At 56.7% G+C, this 27562-nt stretch overlaps 1 protein-coding gene across 2 annotated transcripts in view; it reads left to right on the top strand.

Annotated features, from left to right (window-relative positions):
• Positions 1-27562, top strand: part of HS6ST1 (heparan sulfate 6-O-sulfotransferase 1) — a 57694-nt gene that overhangs the window by 18152 nt on the left and 11980 nt on the right. Inside the window, exon 2 of one of the 2 annotated variants that reach the window (XM_040619493.1) lies at positions 22904-23608. In XM_040619493.1, coding sequence (XP_040475427.1) covers positions 22904-23608 — 705 coding nt within the window. Of the gene's footprint in view, positions 1-22903; positions 23613-27562 lie in introns of those variants that run through there. The other variant, XM_040619487.1, reaches the window with a different exon arrangement.

Raw genomic sequence — 27562 nt, 5'->3', positions numbered from 1 at the left:
GTACACGCGATCTAGGACACGCGATCTAGGATGACTCTATGCCTCACGTACACGCGATCTAGGATGACTCTATGCCTCACGTACACGCGATCTAGGATGACTCTCTATGCCTCACGTACACGCGGTCTATAGTATTTGCCTTTTTGTCACCAGCTTATTTTGCTTAGCGTCACGTCGTCGAGATTTATCCACGTTGTAGCGCGTGTCAGCACTGCCTTTTCAAGGCCGGGCACTCCGTGGTTGTAGGCATATACCACGTTTTAATCCATGCCTCCGAGGATAGGCCCGTGGCTTGTCTCAGCCTGGCGCTGTCGAGCATCGTGCTGCTGTGAACATAGGTGCACACACTGGTGTTCAAGTCCGCTTGCACTTCCTTGGGGTGTATAGCTAAAAGTGGAGTCGCTGGGTTAGATGGCAATTTGATGTCTCATTTCCTGAGGACCCCTGTACTATCTGTATTCCCACCAGGAATGCTTCCAGGATCCACTTTCTCCACCAGAGTGAGTAGGACACGCCAGCGCACGGTATGGCTATGCTGGGGTTCGAGAGCCCTGTCTCGGGGTCTCAGGGGAGGAGTCTGACAAAGCCAGGGTCAGACTCTGGGCCCAGAAGTTGGGGAGGGCAGAGGCGCAGGACAGCTCTTAGTGGAGTCTGGGACAGGTGTTGAGCAGAGGGTCTGAGTAGGTCCCCACCCTTGGGAGGTGTGGAGCTTGAGCCCAGGGGCCACAGGGCAGAGCTGAGGAGTGGCCGCCGTCACAGTGGGCGTGTCCCTGCGGCGGTCTCAGTGTAGACCTCCCTCTGGGCTCAGCCCCACCCCGCTGCCACCACCACCACCTGAGAGGTCTTAATGGCCCTTCAGCTTCTGCCTGGCTCAGCAGGGCCGCAGACCCTGCTCACACAGTGCTCGCTTCCATGTAACTTCCCGCCTCGGAGGGTTGATGGTTAATTCTCAGCGCCCACGGGCAGCCCTGAAACAGCCATGTCTATGCTCAGGTGTTTGAGGTGCCTTGTTTCACCAGTGGCCTAAGGCTGCACACACATGGGCTCCGTGTGCCAGGCCACCCTGAGGTCCTTTCTGCCTGTCTGTCTGTGTAGGCCCTGTGCAAGCCAGCCTGCAGGAGGCTGGGGGTGCATGCCGAGTTCTCACAGCCTCAGAAACCCTGGATTTAGGAGGGAGCCCTGCATAGGGTCATTTATGGCTCTGGAGGCTCCCGGGTCTTAGGCTGTAAGAGACTTAGTGCTTCACTCCTGGGTGTGGGGGCTTCTGACGACAGGCAGGATATTTATGGCCCGGCTGGCGCCACTTGCCGGCCTGCAACCTTTACATTGCTGTGTTTCCTGATTCCCACCAAGGTTGGTGTCAGCTCGGGGACAGTGCAGGGGCCTTTGCTTCTGGGGGCGCTGCTCAACAAATGAGGCCTTGGATGCACAGAGGGGAGCCTTCTCAGCTGGCAGGAAGGGCCGCAGTAGCACCCTGGTGGGATGGAGACCACCATCCTGTAGCTAACCTTCTAGACACTCTTTGGGCTGTGTGTTTATTCCCCCACTTTGAGAAGTCTTACAAGTACGTATGTGTATGTGTTCCCACTTCTGAGTGCCCCCTGGGGCCTCCAGTAGGTGTGGGCACTGGGAGGGCATGCAGTGGGGTCCTCATGCTGCCCTCCAACACGGACTGACTCATATCCCGTCTCGCCAGGCCTTCCTCTCCTGGGTCTCCCGGGTGCCGTGCATGCCCAGGCCCACACACCCTGAAGCTGAGGTCCCTTGGAGCCCATGGTTTGCTGCTGCTGCTCCTTCAGCAGAGGTCCCCTCCTGTAGTGGGGGCGGAGCTGTGGTTTCTGGGAAGTCTGGGAGCTGCCCTGCTGACCTCCCCAGCGCTGTGTGAGGAAATTGTCTGATAGGTGGCTGATGGCCACCAAAGTGGCCACCACTGCCTGCGTTTGCTCTTGGTTGTATGGAGCACACGCATGCTCTTTTGTCAGTTTCAGTCCAAGATACAAAGCCTCGGCTTTTCTCTGAGTCTTCACTCTGCCCAGGCCCCATGGAGACAGGCCAGGAGGGGAAGAAACACCACGCCCGTGGCTGAGAGGTGAGCCAGGCAGAAGGCTCTGAGAGGAAAGAAAAGGGGAGAGGGAGGTTCGCTGAAACAGGACTGGGACGAACAGTGCTTTCTGACGGGGGCCAGGTGTGCAGGGGGCACTGGACAGTGCCAACAGGGAAGGAGAGAAGAGCAGCTCTGCTGGGAACCATGAAGAGAGAGACCCACAGGCCTTGCACAGGTGGAGGGGCGTGCAGCCACACAAAGGGCCCCACACCTGGGCCTGGGCCAGCACCCAGGGTAGCCTTGGGGGCTCATTTGCAGCAGGAGTAGGAATGGAGTTGGGAGGGGCAGGCATGGGGTGGGGTGGGTGGGTATGGAGAACACAGGCCAGATAGGAGGAAAATACGCAGGGGAGGGAGGCCAGCCTGGACTCAGAGCCCTGAGGAGCCCCCCTCCCCTGGGGGCCTGGCACACAGAGGGAGACCATTGGCCACACCCAATGGCTGCAGCTGTGTGGTCCTCCCTTGATGTGTCAGTCCTTGCTCCCAAGGGGGTGATGTGGAACTGAGTGGGCACCCATGGCACAGGCTGGGACCTTGGTCACGACAGGGGTGTGTGTCTTCAGATAACTCCGGGGACCCCTAGAGCCCCTTGGAAGTGCTGAGAGGGCCTGCACTCAGCTGCACCAGGCTCAGCAGCAGTAGGGCTGGCTCTCCCTGGACCCACGCTGAGCCCCCAACCAGCCGGGCCCACAGGGAAGTGCACAGACAGGCCTTGGCCATGGGCTTTGCTCTGAAGCTTGAAGAGACAGACGTGTCCAGGTGGGAACCTCAGTGGGAGTGTGTGGCTGGGGGGAGGAGATAGTGGGGCCCTCCCTCCAGGACACGGCGACTTTGTGCTGCATCCCCTTGGTCTTGTCTGTGGACGCCCTGGGGTATGTGACTTCATGGTCAGGGCCCTGCAGTGTCCTGCTCACTAGGTCCACGCTATGGCCCTCCTTCCCCGGCTCCCACACGCTGGCATAACCCCCTGTGTCTGAGCCTGGGAAGGAGGTCCCCATAGTTCTGTCTGCTGCCAGCCATGGGGAGGTGGGGTGGGTACTGTGTGGGTGCCGGGGACCTGTCATTACCAGAGAGGAGGAGCACCAGTGACCAGGGGCCTTCATGTGGACAGCAGAAGCCTGACCACAGCCCCGCTGGGAGGCTGCCCGTCTCAGAAGCTTCCTGCATCTCACACACCTTCCTCTTTTCCAGCTGGAGCCTGTCAGCTGACGGCACCCTACCTGCCCCCTGAGCCCGCCCCCCATGCGCGCATTGAGTCACTGGCCCTCCTCACACCACGTGCCCTATCCTTCAGACCTCAGAGGGCCCTGAATCTTCTTCAGATGCTGCTCCTTTCGCTTCAGTGTCTCCACCCACGTGCTAGGCCCATCCCCTGCATGGTGGCCCGGGCTCAGTGTCCACAGCCAGGAGAACTCTGGCCCCTTTGTGCTGCCACTGCCCTTTCCTGCACGCATCTCCCCCACCCCAGACCCTCCACCATCCTCCCCTGTCAACCCCATCACCATGCCCCAGAAAGCCCTGCTGATGGGCACTTTTCTTCCTGCTCCTCATGGGAAGCAAAGTCTCTGAGCTCCTGGGCACAGAACACACTTTCCCCTCCAGTTCAAGACTTGAGCCCTGGCTTGTTTCTGTGTCCAGGCTAGTGTGGACTGGGGCCCACTTCTTCCTTGTCTGCACATGGTATGGGTATCCCTGCCCCATGGACTGCCAGGTTCCCTCAAACGCCGGGCCAGGAGCCTGTCCTAGCCAGTGTTCTACTGGGCTTGGACTCCAAGAAAGGATGGGCAAGTTGGGTGCCTGGGTGGCTCAGTGAGTCAAGGGTCTGACTCTTGATTTCAACTCAGGTCATGATCTCAAGGTCATGAAATCGAGACTCACGTGGGCTCCACGCTCAGCAGGGAGTATGCTTGAGATTCTTTCCCTCTCCTTCTGCCCCTCCCGCCCCCACCAGCTCTTGTGAGCGTGCTCCTTCTCTCTCTCTCTCTCTCTCTCTCTCAAGTAAGAAATCTTTAAAAAAAAAAAAAAAAAGCAGGGGTGTTAGGCAGGGCTTCTGGGAACAGTCCCTCTCTGGTCCCCTATCCCACCCCTTTCACCAAGGCTTGTTCCTGTGCTAGTGGGAGGGCCTGGGGCTTACGTGGCTCTGCCGCTGCTCTCTTCTCCCAGCCTCCTCCCCCACCTGGTTCCCTCCACCCCAGACAAGGTCTGGCTCCTCCGCCAGAAGTGCAGGGACCTTCTCCTGTGCCAGACCCTCTCCCCCAAAGCTGCCCTGGCATCAGGGAGCTTGGCAGGAGTTCACCAAGGTGGGCATCAGGAGTAATGTGCACTGGGGGGACGCTGAGCAGTGAGAGAGTTGGACAGAGGAAAGGGAGGACCAAGAACCATTTTCAAGGAGATGAGGCTGTGGGCCCCTGACTAACTGAGATAAAAGTGTGAGCAGGGCCAAGGGCCATTTGTGCTCATGTCTTATGCACATGTCCTTTCAGGGATGGTTTTCCTGCAGGTCTGTCCAGAGGCCTTTCTCAGGATCCTGCTTGCCATCTGTTTCCTGAGCATACCCACACCTCCCACAGACGGAGAAGGGTCCAGCTAGAGTAAGGTGGCAAAGGCTGGTGCCGTGAAACAGGAACTGAAGCTTGGGGGGGCCCTGGCCCCAGATCCTTCCTACATGTGGACCCTCCCGATCCACTTTGCTCCAGGCAAGGCATCAGCCTCTGGAGACCCATGTCATGCAGCCCTTGGGGCCAAGGCCAGCCTGCTAAGCTCACTCGGAAGCAGGTGCTGTGACTGACGCACCTGCTGAGCTCACCTGGTGCCTGGGGCCCTTCCTGCCAGACGCCTGGCCCCCAGGAGGCTGGGAGCAGGGAGGATGCCGGGAGCAGGGAGGGTGCCAGCTGATGAGGCCTTTGCCTCTTGCACTCCTCCAGTGGTGTGGCTGCCCCCAGCCTCCAGAACCTGCAGACCTCTGAGAGCGAGCCACACCTTTTACTGTCAGACACTCTGGGACTCAGGACAAGGGCACTGGATAGGGGAAAAAGTCCCTCCGGTGGCTGGGATTCTGAGGGCAAAGTCCCCAGCCCAGTGCCTGCACATAGGTGTTTAGCAAAGATGAGATGGACGGACAGGCTCCATCTTGTCATTTTATTGCGTGAGGTGAGACGCCCCGGTACAGAGTCTTAGAGGGAATGCATCTGACTCTTCCCTGAGGACCGTGTTGCTTCTAGTTTACTTTGTATACTTTATCATTCTATTGCTACTTTACTGAGAGTTTTGTCAGGAATAGGTGTTTAACATGTCTTATACGTCCGTCGAGGTCTATGATCTATTGGTATGATCGGTCTCATGTATAAATTTTCTCACAGTAACCCGTCCTTGCATACCTGGGGTCAGCTGACTTGGTCATAGTATGATATCTTCCATGCATTTTGGGGATATGATTTGGTAGGATTTTTGTGTGGGTTTTTTACATCTGCATTGTGAATGAAAAGGGCTGTAATTTTCCTGTCTTCTGTCTGATTTTGGTGCTGAGGTGATGTCGGCCTCTTAGCATGGGTTGGGGGTGCCTTCTTTCCTGTTGTCTAGAACTGTTTGCACAAAGTTGGATAATCTGTTATTTAAAAATTTGGTAGAAATAGCCTGGCATTTTCTTTGTAGGAGTTTCCCCCCACCACCTTTTTGTTTTGAAAAACGAACCTACAAAGTAGCAAAGCTTTCAACCGTCACCAGACCCACCAAGTGTTACCGTTTTGGCCCTGGGGCACGCACGCTCGTGCACGAGAGCTCTCTTGCTCCGGGTACCGCGTGTATCTGTGTGTACATACTTACACGTACACATGTAGGTTTACTTATATGTGTGTCTGCTTTTTTTTTTCTTTTTGGCAGAATGATTTCAAAGTAGACATCTCTCAGTACTTGACTACTCGTAGGAGGATTTTTAAATACTGTTTTGATTGTTTTCGTTGTTAAGGTGATAGGGCTACTTACGCTTTTTATGTTTGACTGATGGCTTTTCTCTCTGTCTCTTGCATGTTCTCCTGGTGCCCCCACCCATGGCTGGCGAGAGCAGGTGAGTCCATGTGGCTGTTCGTTCTCTAGAGGCCTTTCTCTCCTTCCCTCATGGCTGGGTCCAGGGGCCCTGGAATGGGCTACCTATCGGGGCCACGCAGCTGCTAAGTGGCAGAGCCTTTGGCAAGTTGGAAGACCACACACTCGGGACCCTGTGCCTTGCCCAGCTCCTCTCAGAGACCCTGGGCCTGGGATTGCTCAGTGGTGTGGATGCCCCTGGTAGCTAGGAGGCTTTGGCAGAGCAAGCTCTCCTGAACCTCAGTTTGCCCATCTACAGAGGGGGTCTAATGGTGGTGCCTACCCCAGAGGTTGTAGGAGCAAAGTTAGTGAGTGCCTACTAGACCCCACTCCTCACACCAAGTATCAGCCTCTCCTCCCACCCCCACAGAAGCACTCGATAGAGGGGTCCTTGGTTCTGGACAGGTTGGTGTCCCAGACCCCAGGATTAAGGGTTGGTGCTCAGATGGCAGCTCTCCCAGCACATCAGCCAGAGGTGGCCACCCTCCCTGGGAGAACAGAGCTGGGTCAGCAGGGACCACGGGGTAGAAGAAAGTGGGACACTGCAGTTAATTTGGGCATCAAATGACTCTGTCTGGAGCGTGCTTTGTAGGCTCTGAATGGCTCTGTCTGGGGAAAAACAGTTTGCGTTCAGAGAGCACACAAAGCCATCACTCCCTGGTGCGCTGTGTGTTTGTGCAGGTGATGGGTGCACATGGAAGAGGGAGTATCAGCCCCCTTCCCTCCATTCAGAGGCTCTGTGGGACCACACTCCAGCCGTGGGGTCAGCGGGTTGAGCCTGGAGGGAGTCCCAGTGGTCCTCAGCCCAGCTCTGGCCTTCCTGACCCCCAGGAGAGCAGACAGCTGGTAGTCTCGTGGCTTTGGAAACATCCTAGTGGCTGCCGGGGAGGCCCACAGCTGCCCAGGCCTCTGACTCTGCACCTCCTGTGAGAAAAATCAGATTATATCAGGTACATAAAAGGCTTTTAATCTTTGTGTCTTGTTTGTTTTGTAATACATGCCTGGTTATATAAAATAGCAAAAATATGAGAAAAAAGCAGAAGTAAAAGCTGCCCAGGCCCTGGGACCAGCCCCCTTTGCATTTGGCCCGTGTTACATTTCCTTCCCATCTTCCATCTGTGCCCAGTTTGTGTGTTTTCCAGAATGCCATCAAGGTGTAACACGAGCTCTGATGTGGTGCTTTTGCTCATGGTGCACACACGTGTGCTCCCGTGTCACTGCAGAGTCCCCAGAGGGCCACATGTCCCAGTGGCCATGGATTTGCTGGGCGCAGGTATCCAGCTGTGTGCCCCTGCGCGTGGGTTAAGCCCTGAGCTGTTTGTAGCCTGGCAGGGACCGTGTCCACCAAGCTGTACTGTGCTGCACGGGCCTTCCGCGCTCGGGCTTAGCTGTAGGATGCATCTTGGCCCAGAGTCCCAGAAGCTGCTATTGCCTGGCAAGTGGCAGGAGCAGGTCCAGCCCGCACATGTGCTGCACAGCCCAGCAGGGCCTGGCACTGCCTCCCGCCTCCCTTGTGGGCCCCCACCTCGTCCTCCTTGGGTCCAGGCAGCTGTGGCGGGTCTGCCGGTCCAGGCTGTGCGGATGTGGGGGAAGGAGCCTCAGCAAAGGTCTGGAAGCTGCAAGAGCAAGCCCACGAGCCTGTGTCTGGGATTCAGGCAGATAACAAGCAGAGGCCAAGGCTCTGGAGGCAGGTCTTGGGCTGAGTCAGCAAGCACATGGCTCCACCCAGGGAAGGAGTAGGGCACAGTCACCTTCTCTTTCCCGTGGGGTGTGAGTGTGTATGTTCAGGCAGAAGTCTTTCCTGCTGGGTGTCGGAAGCCAGGAAGTGCCAGGCAGGCAGGCATGAGATATGAATGGGCAGCCACCGTGTCTGGAGGCCTGGCTGGGTTCACCTGCTGGTCGGTGGAGCACTGCCCAGGAGCAGCAGGCGGGAGCTTCGTAGAGTCAGAAGGCAAAAGGAGACGTGAGGAGGTCTTCCTCACACCTGGAGCCAAGCACCACTTGTGCTGCTCTAACGAGAATCCAGGGCTGCGGCTGACTCCAGCCATGGTTGGTCTGGGGACAGCAGGCAGTCTCCCAGAATGCCATCAGCCAGTCCTTTGCTCATGGGAGAAGATGTCTGTGGAAAGGCCCACACTTGGGTTGGTGGAGAGCAGCCCCAAGCCTGGCCTTGCTGGGAGGATGTGCCCCCCCCCCCCCGAGCAGGGCTTCCAGAACCCCAAGGCCCCAAGGGCCTTTCTGGTCACCTGCCAGGAGGGGCACTTGTGGGCCTGGCATCCCAGCCCTCACCGTCCAGCCCCTGGGCGCCTCGGTGTTAGTGCTGTCAGGAAACAGCTCCCCAGCAAGAGGCCTGCTGAGGGTGTCCTGCACCCTGGCTGTGCACAGTGGCATGTAGCCCTGCACATAGCTGGGAAGTGCATCTCCAGGGAAAGCAGCCCTACCCAGACTTCCTTCACAGAGCACCCCCAGCCCCAGGTCCTAGATGTGTCCACTGAGATGCTCTTGCAGGGAAGGGGGATCATCCCTGGTCAAGAATGGAGAGTGACTGACACACAGGCTGGAGCCAGGAGCGCCCCTCATGGCACTCCAGCCCTGGCTTAGGACCTTTCCCTAGTCTGTGCCAGCTCAGGTGTGGTGGGTGAGGCCTCCACAACACGCCATGGAGCATGTTGGCTTGATGGTTAAGTCACCTCCTGCCCCACAGGTCTCCCAGGGCCCTTGTGAGGGGCCAGTGGGATCACGAGGGTCAGGGGCCTTGGGAGAAAAAGCTTGGGCTTCCCCAGGCGTGGAGCCCCACTCCCTGGTCTATTGCCCCAAGGGGAAGGCGAGGGCTTCAGGCTGCAGGAATGCGCTGCACTGGGGTCCAGCCTGGGGCATGGTGCCACCCAGCCAGTGCCTCAGATTCTCTGTGCCACAGAGCCAGGGGCTGAGTTCCCTTACTGTGCTTTCCTAAAACTTGGCTAACCTTGTTTGTAAACGGAGGGAGTATTTTCATCTGCTACAGATGTTGTCAGGGGAGGAGGAAGGGGCCCTTGAGGTATTTCCTAAGCCTAAACTAATCAACTTGTTCTTCTTCACATTTTGTCAACAACTTGGAATTTTTAAACAGAAATTTTGTTTTTCCCACTGTTTAATGACAGTGTCCTTTCCTTATTGAAATCACGAGCTCCCCCTCTGCATTTGCGTGCTGCCCTCCCCCATCCCACTTCCTCTTCCTCTGGAGATTTGTCAGGAATGCCGCTCCTCCCTGTCCTTCAGATGTCAGCTCAGATGTCACACCTCAGAGGCCCTGAGTTGGAATTAGGCACCCCCCTTTCTGCTCCTGGCACTGGCCACTCTTCCAGCCCTTCAGGTGCTCCGGGAGGGCAGAGCTGTACACATCCTGTATGCGGCAGGTGCTCCTTTGAAGGAGAAAGGAGTAAGTCAGACCGAGGGCACCATGGAGCCCAGGATGGGGTGCAGAGCCCTGAGGCAGAGAGGTGAGGTCACCGGGCTCACACCTGTACCTGCCTGGGCTCCTCACCATCCGGGTGTAACGCTCTTTCACGAAGCCTTTACAGGAGCCTGGCAGGCCAGGAGGTGGTAAGTAAGGCTCAGAGGGGTCCTCACTCTGCCCAGGCCTCATGGGAGGGGAGAGAGCTGACAGAGTCTGATACTGGAGCGGTCCCTCCGTGAGGGTGCCTCAGATCAAACCAACCCGATGCGGAGAGCTCCATCTCACCCCAGTCTCACCTTCACATTCCCAGCCTCCTAACCAGGAAGCCTGCCCGGGGCACGTGATGGCTCTGTGCCGGCACAAGGAAGGGGTGGGGCTCTCAGCTCCCAGTACCACTCTGTGGGGAGCAGGGTCTCGCTCAGCCTGAGCCGGCAGCAGGCAGGAACTGGCAGCCAGGGGTGCCCACATGGGTAGAGTCAGTGCATGACCCTGCAGGCAGGGGATGCCTGGGAAGGGTCCTTCTGCTGCCGGCAGCTTGCTGGAAGGCCCTGTCCTCAGTTTCCATCGGTCCCTAGTCAGACAGCCCGCCTCACCTTGGCCTGCTGGCACCCCCATGCAAGGGCTCTGCTTATATGTCCTTTCATTCTGACAACCCCTCCTAACAGTAAGGGCTGAGGTGTGCAAACCAGCCCCTGGGGTGCAGGGGGTGCACTGCGTTGGGAGCCATACCACGCCCCTATACACCCTGCCTGTCTTCAAGGCCTTGGATCCCAGAGACTCTGGAAGTTGGTGGGGGCAAGGCCAGAGAGGCCTGTCTGGACACATTTAGGGCCTCTCGCCGGGCCCTCTTCTTCCTGCCAGTGGGGGTTCCTTAGGGCACGGACTTCTCCCTGGGAGCTGGACTGTGTGACAGCAATGGGGAAGGGGTGGGGACTCATGGCAGCCCTGCTTTCACGCCCACTGCTCTTTGCCTCTGCCCTGTGAGAGTCACACTCACCACCCGTGCATCCCCCAGCCCTATAGGGACGGGTCTCCACCCATCTGGCTTCCCAGCAGGGGACACAAATACTGTTAGGTCTCCACCCCAGCTCCATGCCTGCGGCAGTGTCAGTGGCCATCTGCCCTCAGGCAGGAGGAGCTGGATTGGGGCCCGTGCAGGACTGGAGAGCCCATCCAGGAGGCCCGCTCAGGATCCCACAGCAAGGGACTGCCTGGGCCAGGCCAAAGTCCAGGGCTTTGGCTCTGTCTGCTCCCCGTGACCAACGCCCCAGGGAAACCGTGTGGGGAGGACAGTCAGGGTGGCCGTATGAAGTGTAGCAGCTCCGTGCATCCTAGCTGCTGGTCTGGATGTGTATCTTTCTTTACAGAGACCACTCTCTTAACCAGCTCAGTGTACCTTAAAGGAAATAGATTGGAGATTGTGTTCCTTGTTTACTTTAAAAAATACCACCACTCCTGGCTGTGGTTTGGTGAGTGGTCAGCAGGTGGCTGGGGGCCAGCCTTGCTGGGAGATATGTACATGCCTTCTGGGGGCTGGGGCTCCCGTGGGGAAGCAGTTCTCATCAGGCACTTATGGTCTGGGTTCAGGTGGGCTCAAACCCCAGCACCACCAGCAGCCAGCTCGGTGGCTAGGTTTGCTATTTAACCTCTGGGCCTGGTTTTCTCATCTGTAAAGTGGGAATACTTCCTTCCACAGAGTGTCTCTGAGTGTCCAGGATGACCAGGGTAAAGCACTGAGGTTCACCAAATGAATTAGTTCAGTCATTACTGAGCCCCTGACACCCCGGGCCCCGCCCCAGACCTGGCTGGCCCCACCCCAGGAGCTTACCCCGGCCCTGAATAGAAGGATTAGGTTCAGAGACCAAAATAGGGTAGCCATTTATTCCCCTCCCTGTCCAGTGTAGGCAGGCCTGAGTGGTGGTGCAGCCGCAGGAAGCCCGGGAACCCAGGTTCTATCTGTCTGTCCTGCCATCCCCAGAGAGCAGGGCTTCTGCCTCATGATCCAGGATAACTGCTGGCACTGTGCAGTCACATCCATATTCCAGCTGGCAGGAGAACAGGGGGAGGAAGGTGTCTCTGCGGACATCCTGATGGCCAGACTTAGTCACACAGCCACACCTGGCTACGAAACATTCCCTGGGCTTCTTCCTCCTCGGGGACTTCCTTTCTGTTTCCTAAGCCTTAGGAGTCATCTTGGGGCCTGTGTGAGTCTGCTCCCCGTAGCTGGGCTCCCTTCCCACTGGATGAATTTAGCTCACTGGGGGAGCCTAGGAGGCCCTCCTCACTTTGCAGGAGGTGGGTGAGGCAGGCCAGCCCAGTGTGCGCCCCCTGCTGGAGGGGCACAAAAGAACACGTGGGTGGAGGCCCTGCTGCTCAGTCCCTGCCCAAGCACAGCTCAGCCTTCAGGGGCCAAGTGGTCTTGGGCCAGTCTTTCATCTCTCTGCATAAGCCACCCCCACCTCCATCCTCTCCAGCCGGGCCAGTTACCTGGCTCTCACAGGTCACTGTAATCATGAGGGGCTCGGTCAGACTTCACGTACCCTAGAGGTCCCATTCTGGTGTTTCACCAAGGTTTGTGTCAGCTGGGGTCTCTACCTGTACTGGGAGGAGGGGCGGGGACTGTCCACACTGCACTCACACAGCCCCTGATCACAGACCCAGGTATATTTGGAAGCAGAGTCAGTTGGTCACAGCTGCTCTGTGGACACATACCTAAGAAGGGATGGCCTTACAGAGTCATTTTCTACAATGCATTTGGAGAGGGGACTCCCCAGCCTGCCACTGCCCACTCAGCACTTGGTGATCTAGGTTTTTCCTGCAGGTGCCAGGTGGGACCTGCTCCCGCAGCACTGGGTATGGTGCGGGGAGGTAAGTCATGGCCAGAGCCAGTGGAGAATCCGCTGGCTGGCACTGGTTCACTCTTGCTCTGCCTAGGAACTGGCCCATCTCCTGTGCAGCCTCCCATTGCCATGCCAGCACTGAGAGGGCCTCACCTCTCCCTCCCACGGTGCTCCCTCTCCCTTTGGCCTGCACTGATCACCAGCCAGGCCCTGTTGATGATACACTTGAGGATCCTGGCTCAGAGAGGAAGGGTGACCCAGCTGACGGCCAGCCAGGTGCTCCCCCGGGGGAGCTGCACCTGCAGGCCTCTTCCTGTCACAGGAAGGAGGCGGCAGCCAGCCCCACGTAGGGCAGTCCCGGGAAATCAGAGCTAAAACTCAGACTTGGATTTTTGTAAGGCGGTAAATCCCCCATCTGGATTCTGTGCTGGGTCATTTTACTGCATGAGCTGCATTCCCCAGGGCTGGCCTAGTGTACATGCGGCCCTTTCCAAGGCCATCAGGCCAGCGAGAGCAGCAGGACTGGGCTGTTGGGTGCTGTTAGGCATGGGTCCTGGGGCCACCAGTACCTGGCCTAGAGTCGGCAACAAGCAGTCCTGATGGGGCTCAGCTCAGTGAGCTAACCACAGCAGGTCAGGCCATGGCTTCCAGCTCCAGCCACCCCTGAAGGTTGTTTCCTTCTGTAACGTGAAGCCAGGCCTCGGTGGCGGTGCCAGCTGCCTGCCCTGCCCCACAGGCCCTGGGGTGAGACAGTAATCAGAGCAAGACTTTGGGGAGGCAGGGCTCCTGGCACACCAGCCCCAGCCAGCCCGTGAGCAAGGGCTGGAGTACTATGGTCAGCTCCCACCCACCCAGGCAAGTTCTCCCGAGTCCTCCCTCTGAATTCCCAGATACTTCTCAGAGTATGGTTTTAAAGCAATAACCATCCAGATCCTGGCCTCATGGTGTGGCCTCTGTCCTCGAGGAAGGGGATTCCTGGGCCCTGGGAGGTCAAAGTACACAGTTGGGGTGAAAGGGAGCCTGAGAACCCCTCATGGAGCTTCCCTGGCCACTCTGGGACCCCCAGTAAGGTCATCCTTAGCGGGGAGAAAGTGGCCAGTCCTCCAGGGGCTCTTCTTGTGACCCACAGCATTAATTTTCTTCCAGTGACTGTGTATCCAGAAGTAATACAGCAGTATGTCTTTTTTCCCCACCTAAAGACTGTGTGATTCTGGCTGTAAATGACAGTGTCCTCACCCACAATTAGGGAGCTACAGCTCTGTTGGCACTGGTTAGAAAAATCTGCCTTTATTTCAGGGTGTGAGTTGAGAGACTGGTGGGTGGGACCCTCATTCACAAAACTCCTGCCATGCGAGCCCACGGCCCAGGAAGGAGGTGAACAGCAGCGTGCCTGCCACTCTGAGATGCCAGCCAGCTGACATTTTGTCATAGCCGATGAACAACGCAAAACTGGCACTTTCCTACGGCCTCTGTGTACCCCAACACCCCTACCAGACAGCAGAGATGTTTTTAAAATCCCTGTTTCTTTATTTCAGTGATTTCAACAGTGTGCACTCATTGTAGACAATACAGAAATGTATAAAAATGTTAAAGTAACCCATTTAGACATATGGGTATTCCTTAGACTTTCAACTTTGCTGTGAGTTTGAAAATGTTTATAGTGAAATGTTAGAAAGAATCCACACTCTCACCATCCTGAGGCAGCCACTTAATCGTACGCTTAAGTATGCTGGGCGGTGACCACCAAGTGCAGCTTGGGGGTCGGCATGGGCTCTTCCTCCCGTCTTCGCCTCCCAGTGTCTCTGCTCCACCACAGCCTGCAGTGGGTGTCCGCAATCGCCTCCCTGCCTTGCTTCCACGTCTCCTGGGTAGCTAACATGCAGACAGCGTTCTGCAACGGCTTCGCCACAGCCCAGCCCTTCTTGGTAGGGCAGACTCCTGGAAGCTGAAGCCGACTGGCCCCTCACCCAGCCACAGAATCTTGTGCATTCACTCAGCTCGGGGCTTCCCTCTGCCTGAGCCAGGTTTAAAGTCTGGTTTGCAGTCAGAGGCCTGGGCTGCCAGGGGCGGGGCGGGAGTGGGTGGGTTCAGGCATGGGGTTCAGATCAAACCCACACTCTTGGGGCAGAGAAAGGAAGATAAAGCCTCCTCTGGCCACTAATGTAACCCGTGGGAGGGGTAAGGGAGCAGGGCTGATTTCCAGTTAAACTACAGGTGCGGGCTCTGGCCTTGGACCTCACCCCTGCGAGCCCAGTTTTCACATAATTGATAAAGTTTGAGCTCTACGGAGCTATACAGAGACGGTCGTGGGCTGACTTGCCTGATGTCCACGGGCAGTGGCAGGAGGGGGAGGGGCTTCTGGGGACAAAGTGAGAAGGCGCCATCTCCCTGACCCGAGCCCCGGAGCAGAGCAGGAGCTGAGCAGAAGCCACAGCGCAGCTGTCACCCACTTGCCCCCCACCCCCTCTCCAGGAAGGGACTCAAAGCTCATTTGCCGCACCCTGCAGAATCTTCCAGAGACTGCATGTTATGTTGTCAACAAAGCAGGGCTCCCAGACCAGGGGCAGAGCTGTCCTGTAAAAACTCAGACTTGAAACTTGAGCCGGCCACTGCCTGACAGCAGTGTTTGGACCCAAGAACAAGACACAGGCCTTGCCCACCAGGATCTGACACGATCGTGAGGCGCACTAAACCAGTGTACACAAATATGTCAGAGCAGCTAAGTGCGCAGAAAGCATTAAACCTGAGTAATCAACACAAGAATGCATGAAACAGGCAATAAATCCTGTGGGCTGTCAGGAGTGACTGCAGCCCGTGCGGACAAGAATTACTTCACAGCATAAAATTTCTTTGAAGTACCAGTTTAATCTTTGAAATCCATGTGCATGCTGCCCTCCATGCCATTACCCATCTGAGCTGGTTTTCCTGTCAGATGAACAAGGTCTTTCTTGATCTGGTCCTGCCTGAGCCTCCACTGCCCCCTTTCTCAAGTCACAGTAGGCTGTGCCCCCACCATCTCCATGAAGCCCCCCAGGCCCTGCCCCATTTGGGAGGGGTGCCCCTCCGAGTGCCCTCTGCCCTCCCCCCATTTGTCACCTCCCACTGTCCTTGTGGGGCCCACCCCACCCAGCCCAGAGCACTTGGACACTGAATAACTGAGAGCCATACCCCGCCTCTAAGCCTGGAACTTGTCCTCTGTGAAAGGGGAGAAAGGCCTGCCCCCGGGCTGTGCCTGGCATGCTGTGAGCCTCAGTAACCATGGTGCTGTCACTGGTGTGAGGGACCTGGGGGCACAGCCAGTTTGTGTCCTTTGCCATGCAGGGCACTGACTGGGTGAATGGCGGTGAGCACCCCCTGTGCCTAAGGCTTCAGAGGAGAAGATGTGGGTGGGGCCTCCTCATCACCCCTCCAGTTCCAGTATGTGTCCTTTATGGGGGTAACAGTGCTGTCAGCCCTGCTGCCTAGCCATTGGCAGGACAGTCTGGGCCGAGACGTGCTCTGGGCAACTTCCCAGGCCTGTCCCAGGGCAGAGCAGGCAGTTGCGCTCCACAGACACCTGTCCTGGAGGTCAGGGTACCATGGCCACCCACTTAGGCCAGGACGTGGTTTAGGGCTCTACTCAGAGAAGGTGCCAGAAGCTTGCCACCCCAAAAGAGCATAACTTGCCAGCCCAGTCACTAAACAGAGTCCCTGCATTGGAATTGGCAGCACTGAAGGGGAGCCCCAAGAATGGAGCTGACCCTGTTTGCACCCCAAGGACCTCCTGGGTGGGACGCCAACCACCAACTGGATGCTCCAGCTTGGGAGGAGTTGTGGTTCCTTCCTAGAGAGGTCACAGAGCAGCCAGCTCACTCTTCCAAGGTTAGCTCACAAGCCAGGCAGCCCCTGCTGGCCTGGAAAACTGGCCACCCTCACCATCCCCAAAGGTGATGCCCACAGGGGGTCCTCCACAGACCTTACACAACTCACTGTGGCAGTGTTAACAAGTAGGTGGCGGGGGGCGGGGGGGTTGCAGGCAGAGGGATGGGAGGCATGGGAGCAAAGGTAGAGGGGACTGCTGCACTTTGGGAAACCGAGGCTCCTGGTTTGGCAGAAATGCTAGTTCACCTGCAAAGCCTGCTAGGGAGAATCTTGGTGGTGGTGGTAAAACGTTTTTAAACCGTTATTTATCACAAAGTGTTTTGTAAACATACAAAAGAATTTGCATAATGTACATAAGAAATAAGACATAAAATAACCCCACACCCCCATGGCCTACCTTAAGAAGGATGTGATCGGTGCCCTGGAAGCCGCCGTGACCTAGGGCCGTCCCCAGCATCCCTCCCAGCCCAGCACACGCGGAGGCCAACTTCTGCCTTGAATTTTTGTGTGTATCACCTCATCACCTTTTTTTTTTTTTAATTTCAACATCTATGTGTGTATCACTAAATAGTACTTTCTTTGGCTGTGTTTATATTTGGAAACTATAAATAGTATCATCATACTCTATTAAATTTTCTTAATTTGCTTTTCCTTTGCAACATCTTATTCATCGGATTGACCCGAGTTGTTGTAACCATAGGTGGTTCAGTTGTGTTGCTGAGCAGTATTCCGCTGGAAGAGTACACCACGGCTTACGGTCACATGCCACTGTGGCGGGTGTCTGGGGCTGTCGCCAGCATGCAGCTGTGGACAGTCTTACCCCCACCTTCCAGGGTGCCTGAACAGGGTCTCCCTGGGTCGTGTGCCTACCAGAGGAATCGGGTCACAGGGTATGGGTGTGCCTTCAGCTTTCCAGTGAAGACACTCCATAACAACTGTCCCCAGTTCACATCCCATTAGCAGTTGTTGAAAGCTGGCATTGCCCTGCTTCTGTTTTGCCTGTCTAGCGGGTATCACATCGTGGCTCAGTGTGCCATTTCCTCAATGTCTGATGAAGGGGAAGCATGTTTCCATATGCTTTTTTGGCCAGTTTCCTCATTGTTGTATTTTTAATGTTTTAGTTAAAATAGTGTACATACAGGCTTCAAGACAAATAGTTCCAGGAGGCTTGTAGTAAAAACCAACAGATCTGCTTTCCTTTCCATCCTCTCCAGATTATCACTTGCAGCTCTTTTCAGTATTCTTCATGTACTTACTTCTATATTTCTAAATAATTTATGGTGCTATTTCTTGATTTATTGATTTAAACATTATCTGTTTGCTTTCTGTTTTGGTAGATGAAGATTAAATGTTCTTAAGCCTTTGCACATCCTTCTCCATACCCCACCCATCCTCCAAGTCGAGTAAAAAGCTCAAGTTTTTATTAAATCAATAGTCACTGTGTACATTATGATGTCTCTAAAAGCATTGTTTACTTCTTTTGCCTAATAGAATGCTTTACTTTCTTTTTTTATATTCTTGTTTTTTCCTGGAATTAATGATAGCCCTATTTTTTTTACTTGCTTTGTTTTTTATCTTCATAAACGTAATTTTTTCCAAGTGAATTTTTTCCCACAAATATCCTGTTGCAGCAGGTAATCTGTCCATGCCCCTTTTTTCCTGGAACCCCTGCGCCTCTGCTCCTGGGAGTCCCAGCGGGATGCACAATTGACACGCTCAGTCTCTCTCCTGGGTTTGAGTTCCTGTCTCCCGTGCTAAATTTTTTGTTGTTATTGTTTACTAAATAAGATACCTAGTCCAATGTCTTTCTAAAGCAAGATTTATGAAAAATAAATGTCCTGAGTCTTTGCATGTCTGAAATGTCTCCAGTCGCCCCTCACTTTTGCTTGATAGTATGGTGGGGTCTGACCTGTCACTGGTCCTTTTCCCTCAGCATTTTGAAGCCCTTGCTCCATTGATATGTAGCATATGGTATGGCTAGAGAAAGTGGGTCCCTTTCCGACAGCCAGTCCTCTTTGTGTGTTCTGTTTTTCTGTCCAGGTGCTGCGTGGGTCATCTCTTTAATCCTGGGTCTGCTCCCCACGTTCACTTGCAGGCACCTGGGGAGCCATTTCAGGCTAAATGAATTATATAATCGAATTCTCATTATTTCCTCATCTCCCCTCTGCCTCCTCACTCCCCTCTTTCTGGAAACCTTGTTGGTTGGCAATGGACAGATCCTGCTGGAGAGTGATAGGCAGAAAGCCCCCTGTTTTATGGGGGACCCCAGATGTCAGTACAGGAAGAACTTTGCTCTGGGGCAGGGTCTCAATTACCCTGGTGACAGCTGTCTGGACAAGGGAGGGCAGGTGCTGGGGACACCAGTGAGGGTGCTGACTGTTGTTTGGCCCCTGCCCAGTTCCTTGTATCCCTGAGTCATGAGCCCCTTGGCACCTTCATAGGAAGCTGCCTGATGTGGGGTGTGGTCAGTCTTCTGGGGGGTTCTTCTGCCCCACACCACTCTCTGCCCTCTGTTCATTTCTGGACAATGCCCCCATACCCTCTTTCATCAGACAATAAACCAGAACATGAACAGCAGTGTTTCTGGTGGTGTGTATAATGGGCAGAGAGGGCAGCGTCAGGGAGACAGGAGCAGGGCTCCTGGGCAGAGGATGGCCAGGGTACAGGCCTGTAGCCAGAGCTACCTTCTGTGTCATGGCAGCAGTGAAAGTGAGGACTAGGGTGGGCAAGGTGGAGGTGGGTGTCAGGCTCATGAGGTCCTGAAGAGGCCAACAGACTAGGAGTGTGGGCCTGCAGAGGCTCCCACATTGTCCAGACAAGAGCTGGGTGGAGGCCTGGGGCTGCTGGCCTCTTGAGCAGGTTCCAGAGTCTGCCTGAGCCCTTTTTCTCCATCATAGGCCATGTCTGGGGGACAGAGTGGGGGGAGGGCATCGCCCAGGGCATGGCAATGTCCTGCACAGGGAAGGTGCCGCATGTTCCATCCTGATGCCCTTCCCAGTAACCCAGCATGGGTGAGCCCCTGCTCCTGCCCAACTGGGCCAGCATCCAGGGGTGCAGCGAGAAGAGAAGCCACTCCATTTAACACGCGTGTGGTGCACAGGGTGCTGTGGGATCAGCGTGAACCCCAGAGGCTCAGTGGGAGTCAACGTCTCAGGCTTCACCAGAGAGCACGGACAGGAAGCTCCAAAGACAAGAAGATTCGTCCGCATCTTCTGGAACCTGCCAGATCCAGACACCAGCGCCCTTGGAGACCCCTCAGTGACCCCACCCATGGGGCCTTCAGCCCCCAAACATCCTGGCATCTCTGCCAGAATCAGCCCAGCTATCTAACCAGGCACAGGGCAATTCGTACCATGGGCTTTGAGGAAGCAGCCTGAACTCGTCCTGCCTCACGACTTGCTGTGTGACCCTGGGTAGGTCACATACCCTCTTGGGCTAGGAGCAGAGGGACTTGAAAAGCAGGTGGGCCTGCCTCCGAGGACAGGACTCCCATCAATCCTGGCTGTCCAGATGGCAGCTGTAGGTCACCGGGTAACCCATTACATCTCTGGCCGACATCAGTACGACAGGAGAGACTCACAGCCAGGGGCTCCAGGGATGTCCACACCGGGTCTCCCCAGGACCTGGAGGCATCAGCAGTGGGAGGACTCCTGGCCCTGTTCCCATCACAGGGACCCGTGAGGGTCTGGGAGCAGCTGAGCCTCCGCCAAGCCTGCCCCCGTGGTGGGATGGAGCCTAGTGCTAACACGGGACCTCAGCCTGAAGACCGTGGGGGCACACGCTGGAAGGGGTGCCCATGCTCTGCGTGCACGGTGTGCTCTCGCCCGCAGAGGTCACCTTGGGGCCATGTCAGACTCCAGCTGGCCTCGGCTGGTACCAAGTAGACAAGCCTCTCTGTCCGTTGACACTCAAACTCTGCTTTTCTGTGTTCAGGAGGAACGACCAGGCTGGCCCATTTCCATGTGAGTGATCAGAGCCCCACAGGCGTGCAGGAAGTCCAGCTAACCCGCAGCCTCCCCGTGGGGCCTAAGGGCACATGCAGGACCCGGCAGGGCAGGCAGTGGACACCTGCACGTGGGGCTGCCTTTGTTCATAGGCGTGTTTCTGGGTGTGTCCCTGTGTGTCTACCTGTCCTGGCCTCTTCAGAACCACTTGACGTGGTCAGGATTTATAAATGTCTTCTACTTCATTCCTAGAAAGTTGACCCTTAAGTGAACTGACCTTTCTTGTCCTGGCCGCATGTAGGGGCTTTCTCACTGAACCAGGGTCTGCAGAGGAGAGCCACTGAGGAGAAGCCACCCACCCCACCCCCGTGCTGAAGCCAGTGGGCACCTCCAGGCAGCAGCTTAACCTCTCAGGCTTGGTGTCCTCCATGGGGGCTGAGGTGCTGTGTGAGATGACCTCCCTGAGGTGCCTTCTGTCTTGGATCCTCTGACCATCTCAGTCTGGACCCTGGGGAGTCACGTTGGCCCCACTTAGCACACACGCAGGAGCCAGCTTCCTTCTTGCCCACTCCCTCCCCTTAGGAGGCTCTGGTCAAGTGAGCTGAGCGGTCAGTGTGACAGAGGCCCGAGGTGGAGCACAAGGCTCCCCTGGGAGGTGGCACTGCCTGAGGTCTGAAGGGTGAGCCAGAGTCAGCTGATGAAGCAGAGAGGGAAGAGAACACAGCTTGTGCCAAGGCCCTGGAGTTTCTCCCGAGGAGCCAGAGAGAGGGTCAAAAGGAAGTCTGCTGGTCAGAGGGTGTAGGAGGGGGCAGGTGGCCCTTTGTGCATCTTCCAAGAGCAGCAAGAGCCACCAAAGTGTGTTGCACAGGAGCTGAGGTCAGATGGGGGGTGCAGGGCTCCCCGCACTGCAGGAGCTGGAACGTGAGCTGCCTGCAGAGGCCGGAAGCAAGCGGTCGGTGCTGAGCCTGGGGCACAGTACACAGGGAGGGTGATTCCAGAGTGAACGAGGGCCTGAGGCGGAGATCACAGAGCAGATCCCAGGCATCAGGGAGGAGTTGGCCATTAGGATGCCCGTCCTGCTCTCTTCTCTGCTGAGAAAGAGGCCCCTGACCCCCACTGCTCAGGTGCTCTCCACTGTCTGCCTTATCCACCCCCCGACCTGGGTGGCACAGTACCAGCCAACGGGAGCCACAGGGGCTGTCCTGTGGCCGACTGCTGCCCTGTCTCCTCAGCAATCCGCATAGAAGGACCAGTCTTTCCCTCTGCCTCCCTCACCCCACCCTGGAGCCTTTGGCTGGCTACCCCTCCGCCCCTCTGCTTGGGGGATCCCAAGGCCCCTTCAGAACTGCCCCCTTGCAGTTTTCTAGATGCTCCTCCCTCAGCCTGGGGTGACCTGCAGTTGCACCCCACCACCTTTGCTTTTGCCAGTTGCCATGCCCACCCCCCAGGGCCCCCTGGGAGAAGTGCAATCAGATCAACACACTGCCAGCAGACCCCTCGAGGTGCTTTGTGCCCCTGCAGCTCTCCCAGGGGGCAGTGGGAGGGTTGGTAGGTTAGTTGCTCTTGTTGGGCCTCAGTGAGGAGGGGGCAGTGTGGATGCGCTCTCACGCTGCTGTCTGGGGGTGGAGGGGGGCGGTCCCTTCCTGGAGCTTCTCCACCCCAGGAGTGGTTCTCCTTGCTCCTGCCAGGACCTGGTTCTCCTTGGCCTGGGACTCCTCCCACCAGGCACTGGCAGCCAGTTCTGCCAGCCCTGGAGGAGAGGCTTCCAAGAACAACCTCTCTGAGGTTGACACACACACACCAGGCCTGTCACAGGAGCATCTGGCAGCTGCTGCACTGCCCGCTGTGTCTTGGTGCCATCAGGCCAGTCATGCTGCTGAGCAGGGACATGAGTCATCCTGGGTGCCTGTCATACAGAGAGTCATTGCTCCCGTGGTATGGGTGCCCCTTGCATACAGCACGGGGACGTGGCATCTTGAGGGGTGCATGACTTCCTGGCATGGAAGCAGTTCCTGGGAGACAAGATAATAAATTATGAATGATGGGTCACCTGGGGGTCCCTGGGTTGGGTGGTCTACTGGCGCCTCTCCCCCACTGGAGCGGGGGTGGAGTGGGCCTGCTGGAGCCCCTGACCAGGCCTGCACATGCAGCCTGGGATTGTGAGTGACCTCTGCTGAGTGGCCCCTTGAGCAGAACCTAGCTGGCCACCGGTTCCAGGTGGCATTGGCTCTGGGGCTCCCGACTCTGCCCACCGCAGGGCAAAGACAGGTTGTCCCTTCTGAGGAGTGAGCAGACTGGAGGGCGGCCTTGGGGCTCAGGCGAGCCTGTGCCAGGGTTCAGGAGGCACTGAGGCCAGGCACTACAGGACGACACCGTGATGGCCGCAGCTGGCAGACACGATGGTGGCCATGTGTCCTTTGCAGGTTAGGTCACATCTCAGATTCTGGGTTTCTCATTCAGAAGTGGCTGTTCGGAGGACATAAAGGTTGGTATCAGAGGTGCCTGGGGTCCCCCAGGATACACCCAGTCAGATGTGGGGCTCCAGCCTCCTTCCTCCTTCACCCCAAAATGGCCCCCAGTTACCCCACACAACCCCCCTTTGTGCCCTTACCTTACCCCCTGTCCTTGTCTCCTTACAGGAAGTTCTACTACATCACCCTGCTGCGCGACCCCGTGTCCCGCTACCTGAGCGAGTGGCGGCATGTGCAGCGGGGGGCCACGTGGAAGACCTCGCTGCACATGTGTGACGGGCGCACGCCCACGCCCGAGGAGCTGCCACCCTGCTACGAGGGCACGGACTGGTCGGGCTGCACACTACAGGAGTTCATGGACTGCCCCTACAACCTGGCCAACAACCGCCAGGTGCGCATGCTGGCCGACCTGAGCCTGGTGGGCTGCTACAACCTGTCCTTCATCCCTGAGGGCAAGCGGGCCCAGCTGCTGCTGGAGAGCGCCAAGAAGAACCTGCGGGGCATGGCCTTCTTCGGCCTGACGGAGTTCCAGCGCAAGACGCAGTACCTGTTCGAGCGGACGTTCAACCTCAAGTTCATCCGGCCCTTCATGCAGTACAACAGCACGCGGGCGGGCGGCGTGGAGGTGGACGAGGACACCATCCGGCGCATCGAGGAGCTTAACGACCTGGACATGCAGCTCTACGACTACGCCAAGGACCTCTTCCAGCAGCGCTACCAGTACAAGCGGCAGCTGGAGCGCAGGGAGCAGCGTCTCAAGAGCCGGGAGGAGCGCCTGCTGCACCGCGCCAAGGAGGCGCTGCCGCGGGAGGATGCCGAGGAGCCAGGCCGCGTGCCCACCGAGGACTACATGAGCCACATCATCGAGAAGTGGTAGTGGTGGCCGGCCGTGGGGGGTGGCCCCTTGGGGGCGGGGGGCGGGGGAGGGGAGGTGAAATCAGACAGACCAACCCACCCAGAACTCTGGTGGGGAGAGGGTCCCAGATGCGCTCACCAGAAGGTAGATGCGTGCTGAGAAAGGATGAGGGAGTGGGACGTGGCAGCCGGCAGGGCTGGTTCTCACTGTTCCTCCCAGACCGGGGTGTGAGAAGTCAACCAGTACAAGCCCCCAGGCCGGAGGAGTGTGTGCTTGAGGGACACCCCAGGCAGGGGCCAGGGGCAGGCGGCGCCCTTGTTTTCCTAGCCTCAGCTCACTCACAGTGGCCGAAGGTCTGAAGACAAGAAAAAGCAGAGAGTGGAGATGAGATTTGCCCCGCCAGGAGTGCGACCTACACCCACTGTGCACCCCTGCTTTCTCTCTCCCCACCACAAGCCATGAGCAGCCTGACACCAGCTCCAGGCACCTTCCCAGGCTCAGGCCCCCCAGGCAGTCCCTTGGTCACTGGTGACCCCGGGGCCCCTGGGCCTGAGTGAAGCCCCTTCCCTGGGCACACAGGCAGCCCCTTGAGGTGTCCTCAGGAATGGAGCTCCTAGCTCACCCGTCTTTGACGGTCAGGGCCGTCCACCTCACGTGACCAAGAAGACTCTAGTCCTTCCCCTGGGAAGCCCACTCTCTGGCCCAAGGTCAGAACGCACAGTCTGGCTTCATGCTTTGGGTCATGAGATCAAAGCACACTTTCTGGGACCCCTCCGCCCCATTTCCCATAGTCCTTAGGCTGAGGAGGGCTGCAGGGAGATGGGCCCACATGCACTGCCCCCATTCTGTGGGCAAAGTGCATCCCAGGAGTGGTAAGGCTCTGTCCAAGGATGCTGCCACCTGTGTCCAAGCCCCCCACAACTGGCCTTTGGAGGTGACCACCTAGCCAGACCAGCAAGACAGGAGGAGAGTTTCCCCTGCCCCATTTACCTTTCTGACCCTCTGAGATTTGGTAGACTGTCCCTGGCCCCGGGCTCATCGCTTAGACATTTATTCAGGGCTCACACCCCACTGTTCCCACAGCCCCGTGTGCAAAAGTACAATCAAGCCTCCTTTGGCTAGAACACGGCAGACTGTACCTGCTGTCTATGAACCGTATCTCGGGGCCATGGTGGTTCTGTATGGCCAGGAAAGGGGACTCAGTCTTTCAGAGTCTCAACTAGAGTTGGAAGAAATGCTCTCAGTGGCTCCCTGGTACCCAGATACACAGTCCTTCCCACCCCAGGCTCTCCCTGCATTTCCCCTTGCCCACCCCCTGCCCACAAGCTGGTCAGGCCCTGTTCCTGGCAGCCCTGCAGATTGGAGAAGCCATGTTCCATATCCGTCGTAAACACGTACCCCATGCCCTACCCGTCTTGTGCTGCAGGAGGCCAGGCCACTGTCTCCTCTGGGGGTGCTCTTCCCCACATGAGGCCCAAGACCTGGGCTCTGGGGAGCAGAGTGTGAGTCCCACACCCGAGGTGGGTGAGTGCCATGTCTCTCCAGGAGAGGACCCACACATGCCTGCAGGCACAAGGGCAGTAAGGGCCAGGGCTGGCCTGTTTGGAGGGCAGCAGCCTCATGGGCAGATCTACCAGGGGCCCTCCCTGCCCCAGGTTCTCTTCAGCCATCACAGCCGTCCCACCACAGAGGTGTGGAAGCAAGGAACCTTCCATAGCACAGGAGATGCTAAAGTGTTGTCAAATGAGGTGGCCACCCGGGAGGAAAGGAAGCAGCCTTTAGTCTTTGCTGGCCTGGCATAGGGATGGTGTCCACAGCTCCTGCTTCCTGCACTGACCACTTCATCTGGTAGCCCAAGGGCAGTGCTCAGCAGCCTGGGATGGGCACCGTGGCAGCCCAGCCCAGGACCACCCCCCCAGAGTGGGTGTGCCATGCTGAGCAGGCGAGTGTTCAAGTGACTGAGTGGTTCTTTGAAGGGGTCGTGAAGGTCAGCATGGGGGATCTGTTCTGACATTCATCCTGTGGGATGGGCGTGCTCCAGGGAGGAGGGCGGGACCCGTTCGTGAGAACTCTGGGGTCTTGCACAAGCACGTCAGGTGCTGGGGCCTTGCCGTCGCCTCCATCAGGGGGTGGTCAATTCCAGGGCATACGTACATGGAAAGCTCGGCCCTGTTCTGCCCCGCTCCCTGGGCACCTGGCCCTCCTCGAGGTGGGCTTCCTGTGTGTGCAGGCTTGAATGTAGGATCTGTTTTGTACATATTGGAATGTTTTAACTTATGATCCGTTGTCCCAATTCACACAGAAACACGGGTCTCTCCTTGGTTTCTTTGCTGCATCTGGAAAGCGGTCCCGTCTGGGGCCAGCACCCAGGCCGAGGTGCCCAGAGACAGCACCAGCTGCTGGTGCCCTTAGGCCCCGCGAGCCTCCAGGCCAGCACTTCCGCTCAGGCCGCCTGCGTGGAGGTGAAGGTTCCTCGTGCCTGCAGCATCTCCCCCAACTGCTGCCGCCTGCTGGGGCTCCACAAATGGGGACCCGGCCCAGGGGCTCGGCCAGGGCTGAGAGGACAGAGGCAACACGCAGTGAGCAAACAGCCCACTCCCCACACAGACCTGCAACGTCTCCTCCCAGAGGAGGAACCAGGGACGGCAGAACTGTCCAAGCAATGAGTCTGTGACCTTCTTGGGAACTGGAAGTGTTTAACTTGAACCCAGGAGCGTTTAAAGCTTTATTTATTTATAGCTTCTTATTAAAAAAAAAAAGTGTTGAGAAGAAATCTTTTGGTTATTCATACAAGACAAACAAGTTGGTGATGGAAAAGCAAGTCATAATCATCTGATTGTTTTTGTCTAGGTCAAGAATGAATGTTAGCAGATGAAATAAACCCTTGACAAGGAGCGCGGGTGTGCTGTGGTCTGTGGTGACAGCCTTCCGCCCAGTGCGGTGTGACCAGACCTTTGGGGTTTGATTTTCAAAGTGAGCATCCGGCACAGGGGTGGAGGTGGCGGCAGGGGGCCTCCCTCAGGTGCGGGCAGCCCAGGAAGGAGGCCTTCCCACACTTTCTCACGGAGCAGCGCTTTGTGAAAGGCAGAGGTGTGCCTGTCGTCCCCACAAAGCCCGGTTTGGTAGCCATCCACTGCAAGCACTTGAGAATAGGACCCCAGCTCCAAGTGAGGCTGAGAAATGCAGACACCATGTGCTTCTCGGTGACCTCTTTCTCCTCAACTTTTAATTTGGAAAGATTGCAAACAACAAAGTGAAAGAATAGCTCGTGGTCACCCATCAGCCCTTAGCCTAGATTTGCCTGAATTAACATTCTGTCACGTTTCGTTGTGCTGCACTCACACTTGCTCTGTCTGTACACACGTGCACACACGAGTCCACACAGACACACGTGTACACAGTCACACATACACTCAGATGCAGTTTTCCGAAATGTTTGAAAATAAGTTGCAGTCCTCAGAATACTTCTAACCACACCAGCATGCAGCTCCTAAGAAATGACATTCTGCTATAAAACAACCCCATTATCATCTCCCTGAATTTAACAGAAATTCAGTAATGTCAGCTAACATACAGTCCCCCCAGTTGTCCCCACAACATCTTCAGGTTGCACTTGTGAGCCGAGGGCTGTGCTGTCCTGCGGTTCCCGTCTCCTTTCACCCCAGAGTCCCACCCCGCACCACCCACTTTTTCCCTTTCTTAGCGCTGACATTTTCACATAGACCAGTTGTCTCTTAAAACGTCTGCATAAGTCGGGTTGTCTTCTCATGATCAGATTCCATCAAACACTGGGGTACAAATGCCACATGGGAGATTGTTCCGGCATCACACTCTGATGGGTTTTAGTTCTCTGATAAGACAGGGAGGGAGAGCCCTTGCTTAACTTCTGGGTCTTCGTGTGGCCACAGGGCTGTTAAAAGCTGTCAGCTCGCTGCCTTTTCTTCAGGGAAATGGATCTGTTCTACTCACAG

This window comes from Ursus maritimus, unplaced genomic scaffold (assembly GCF_017311325.1).
Source record: "Ursus maritimus isolate PB19 unplaced genomic scaffold, ASM1731132v1 scaffold_1, whole genome shotgun sequence".
Taxonomy (NCBI): domain Eukaryota; kingdom Metazoa; phylum Chordata; class Mammalia; order Carnivora; family Ursidae; genus Ursus; species Ursus maritimus.
The sequence above is the reverse complement of the archived record's forward strand: the minus strand, read 5'-3'. Positions and strand labels throughout refer to the sequence as shown.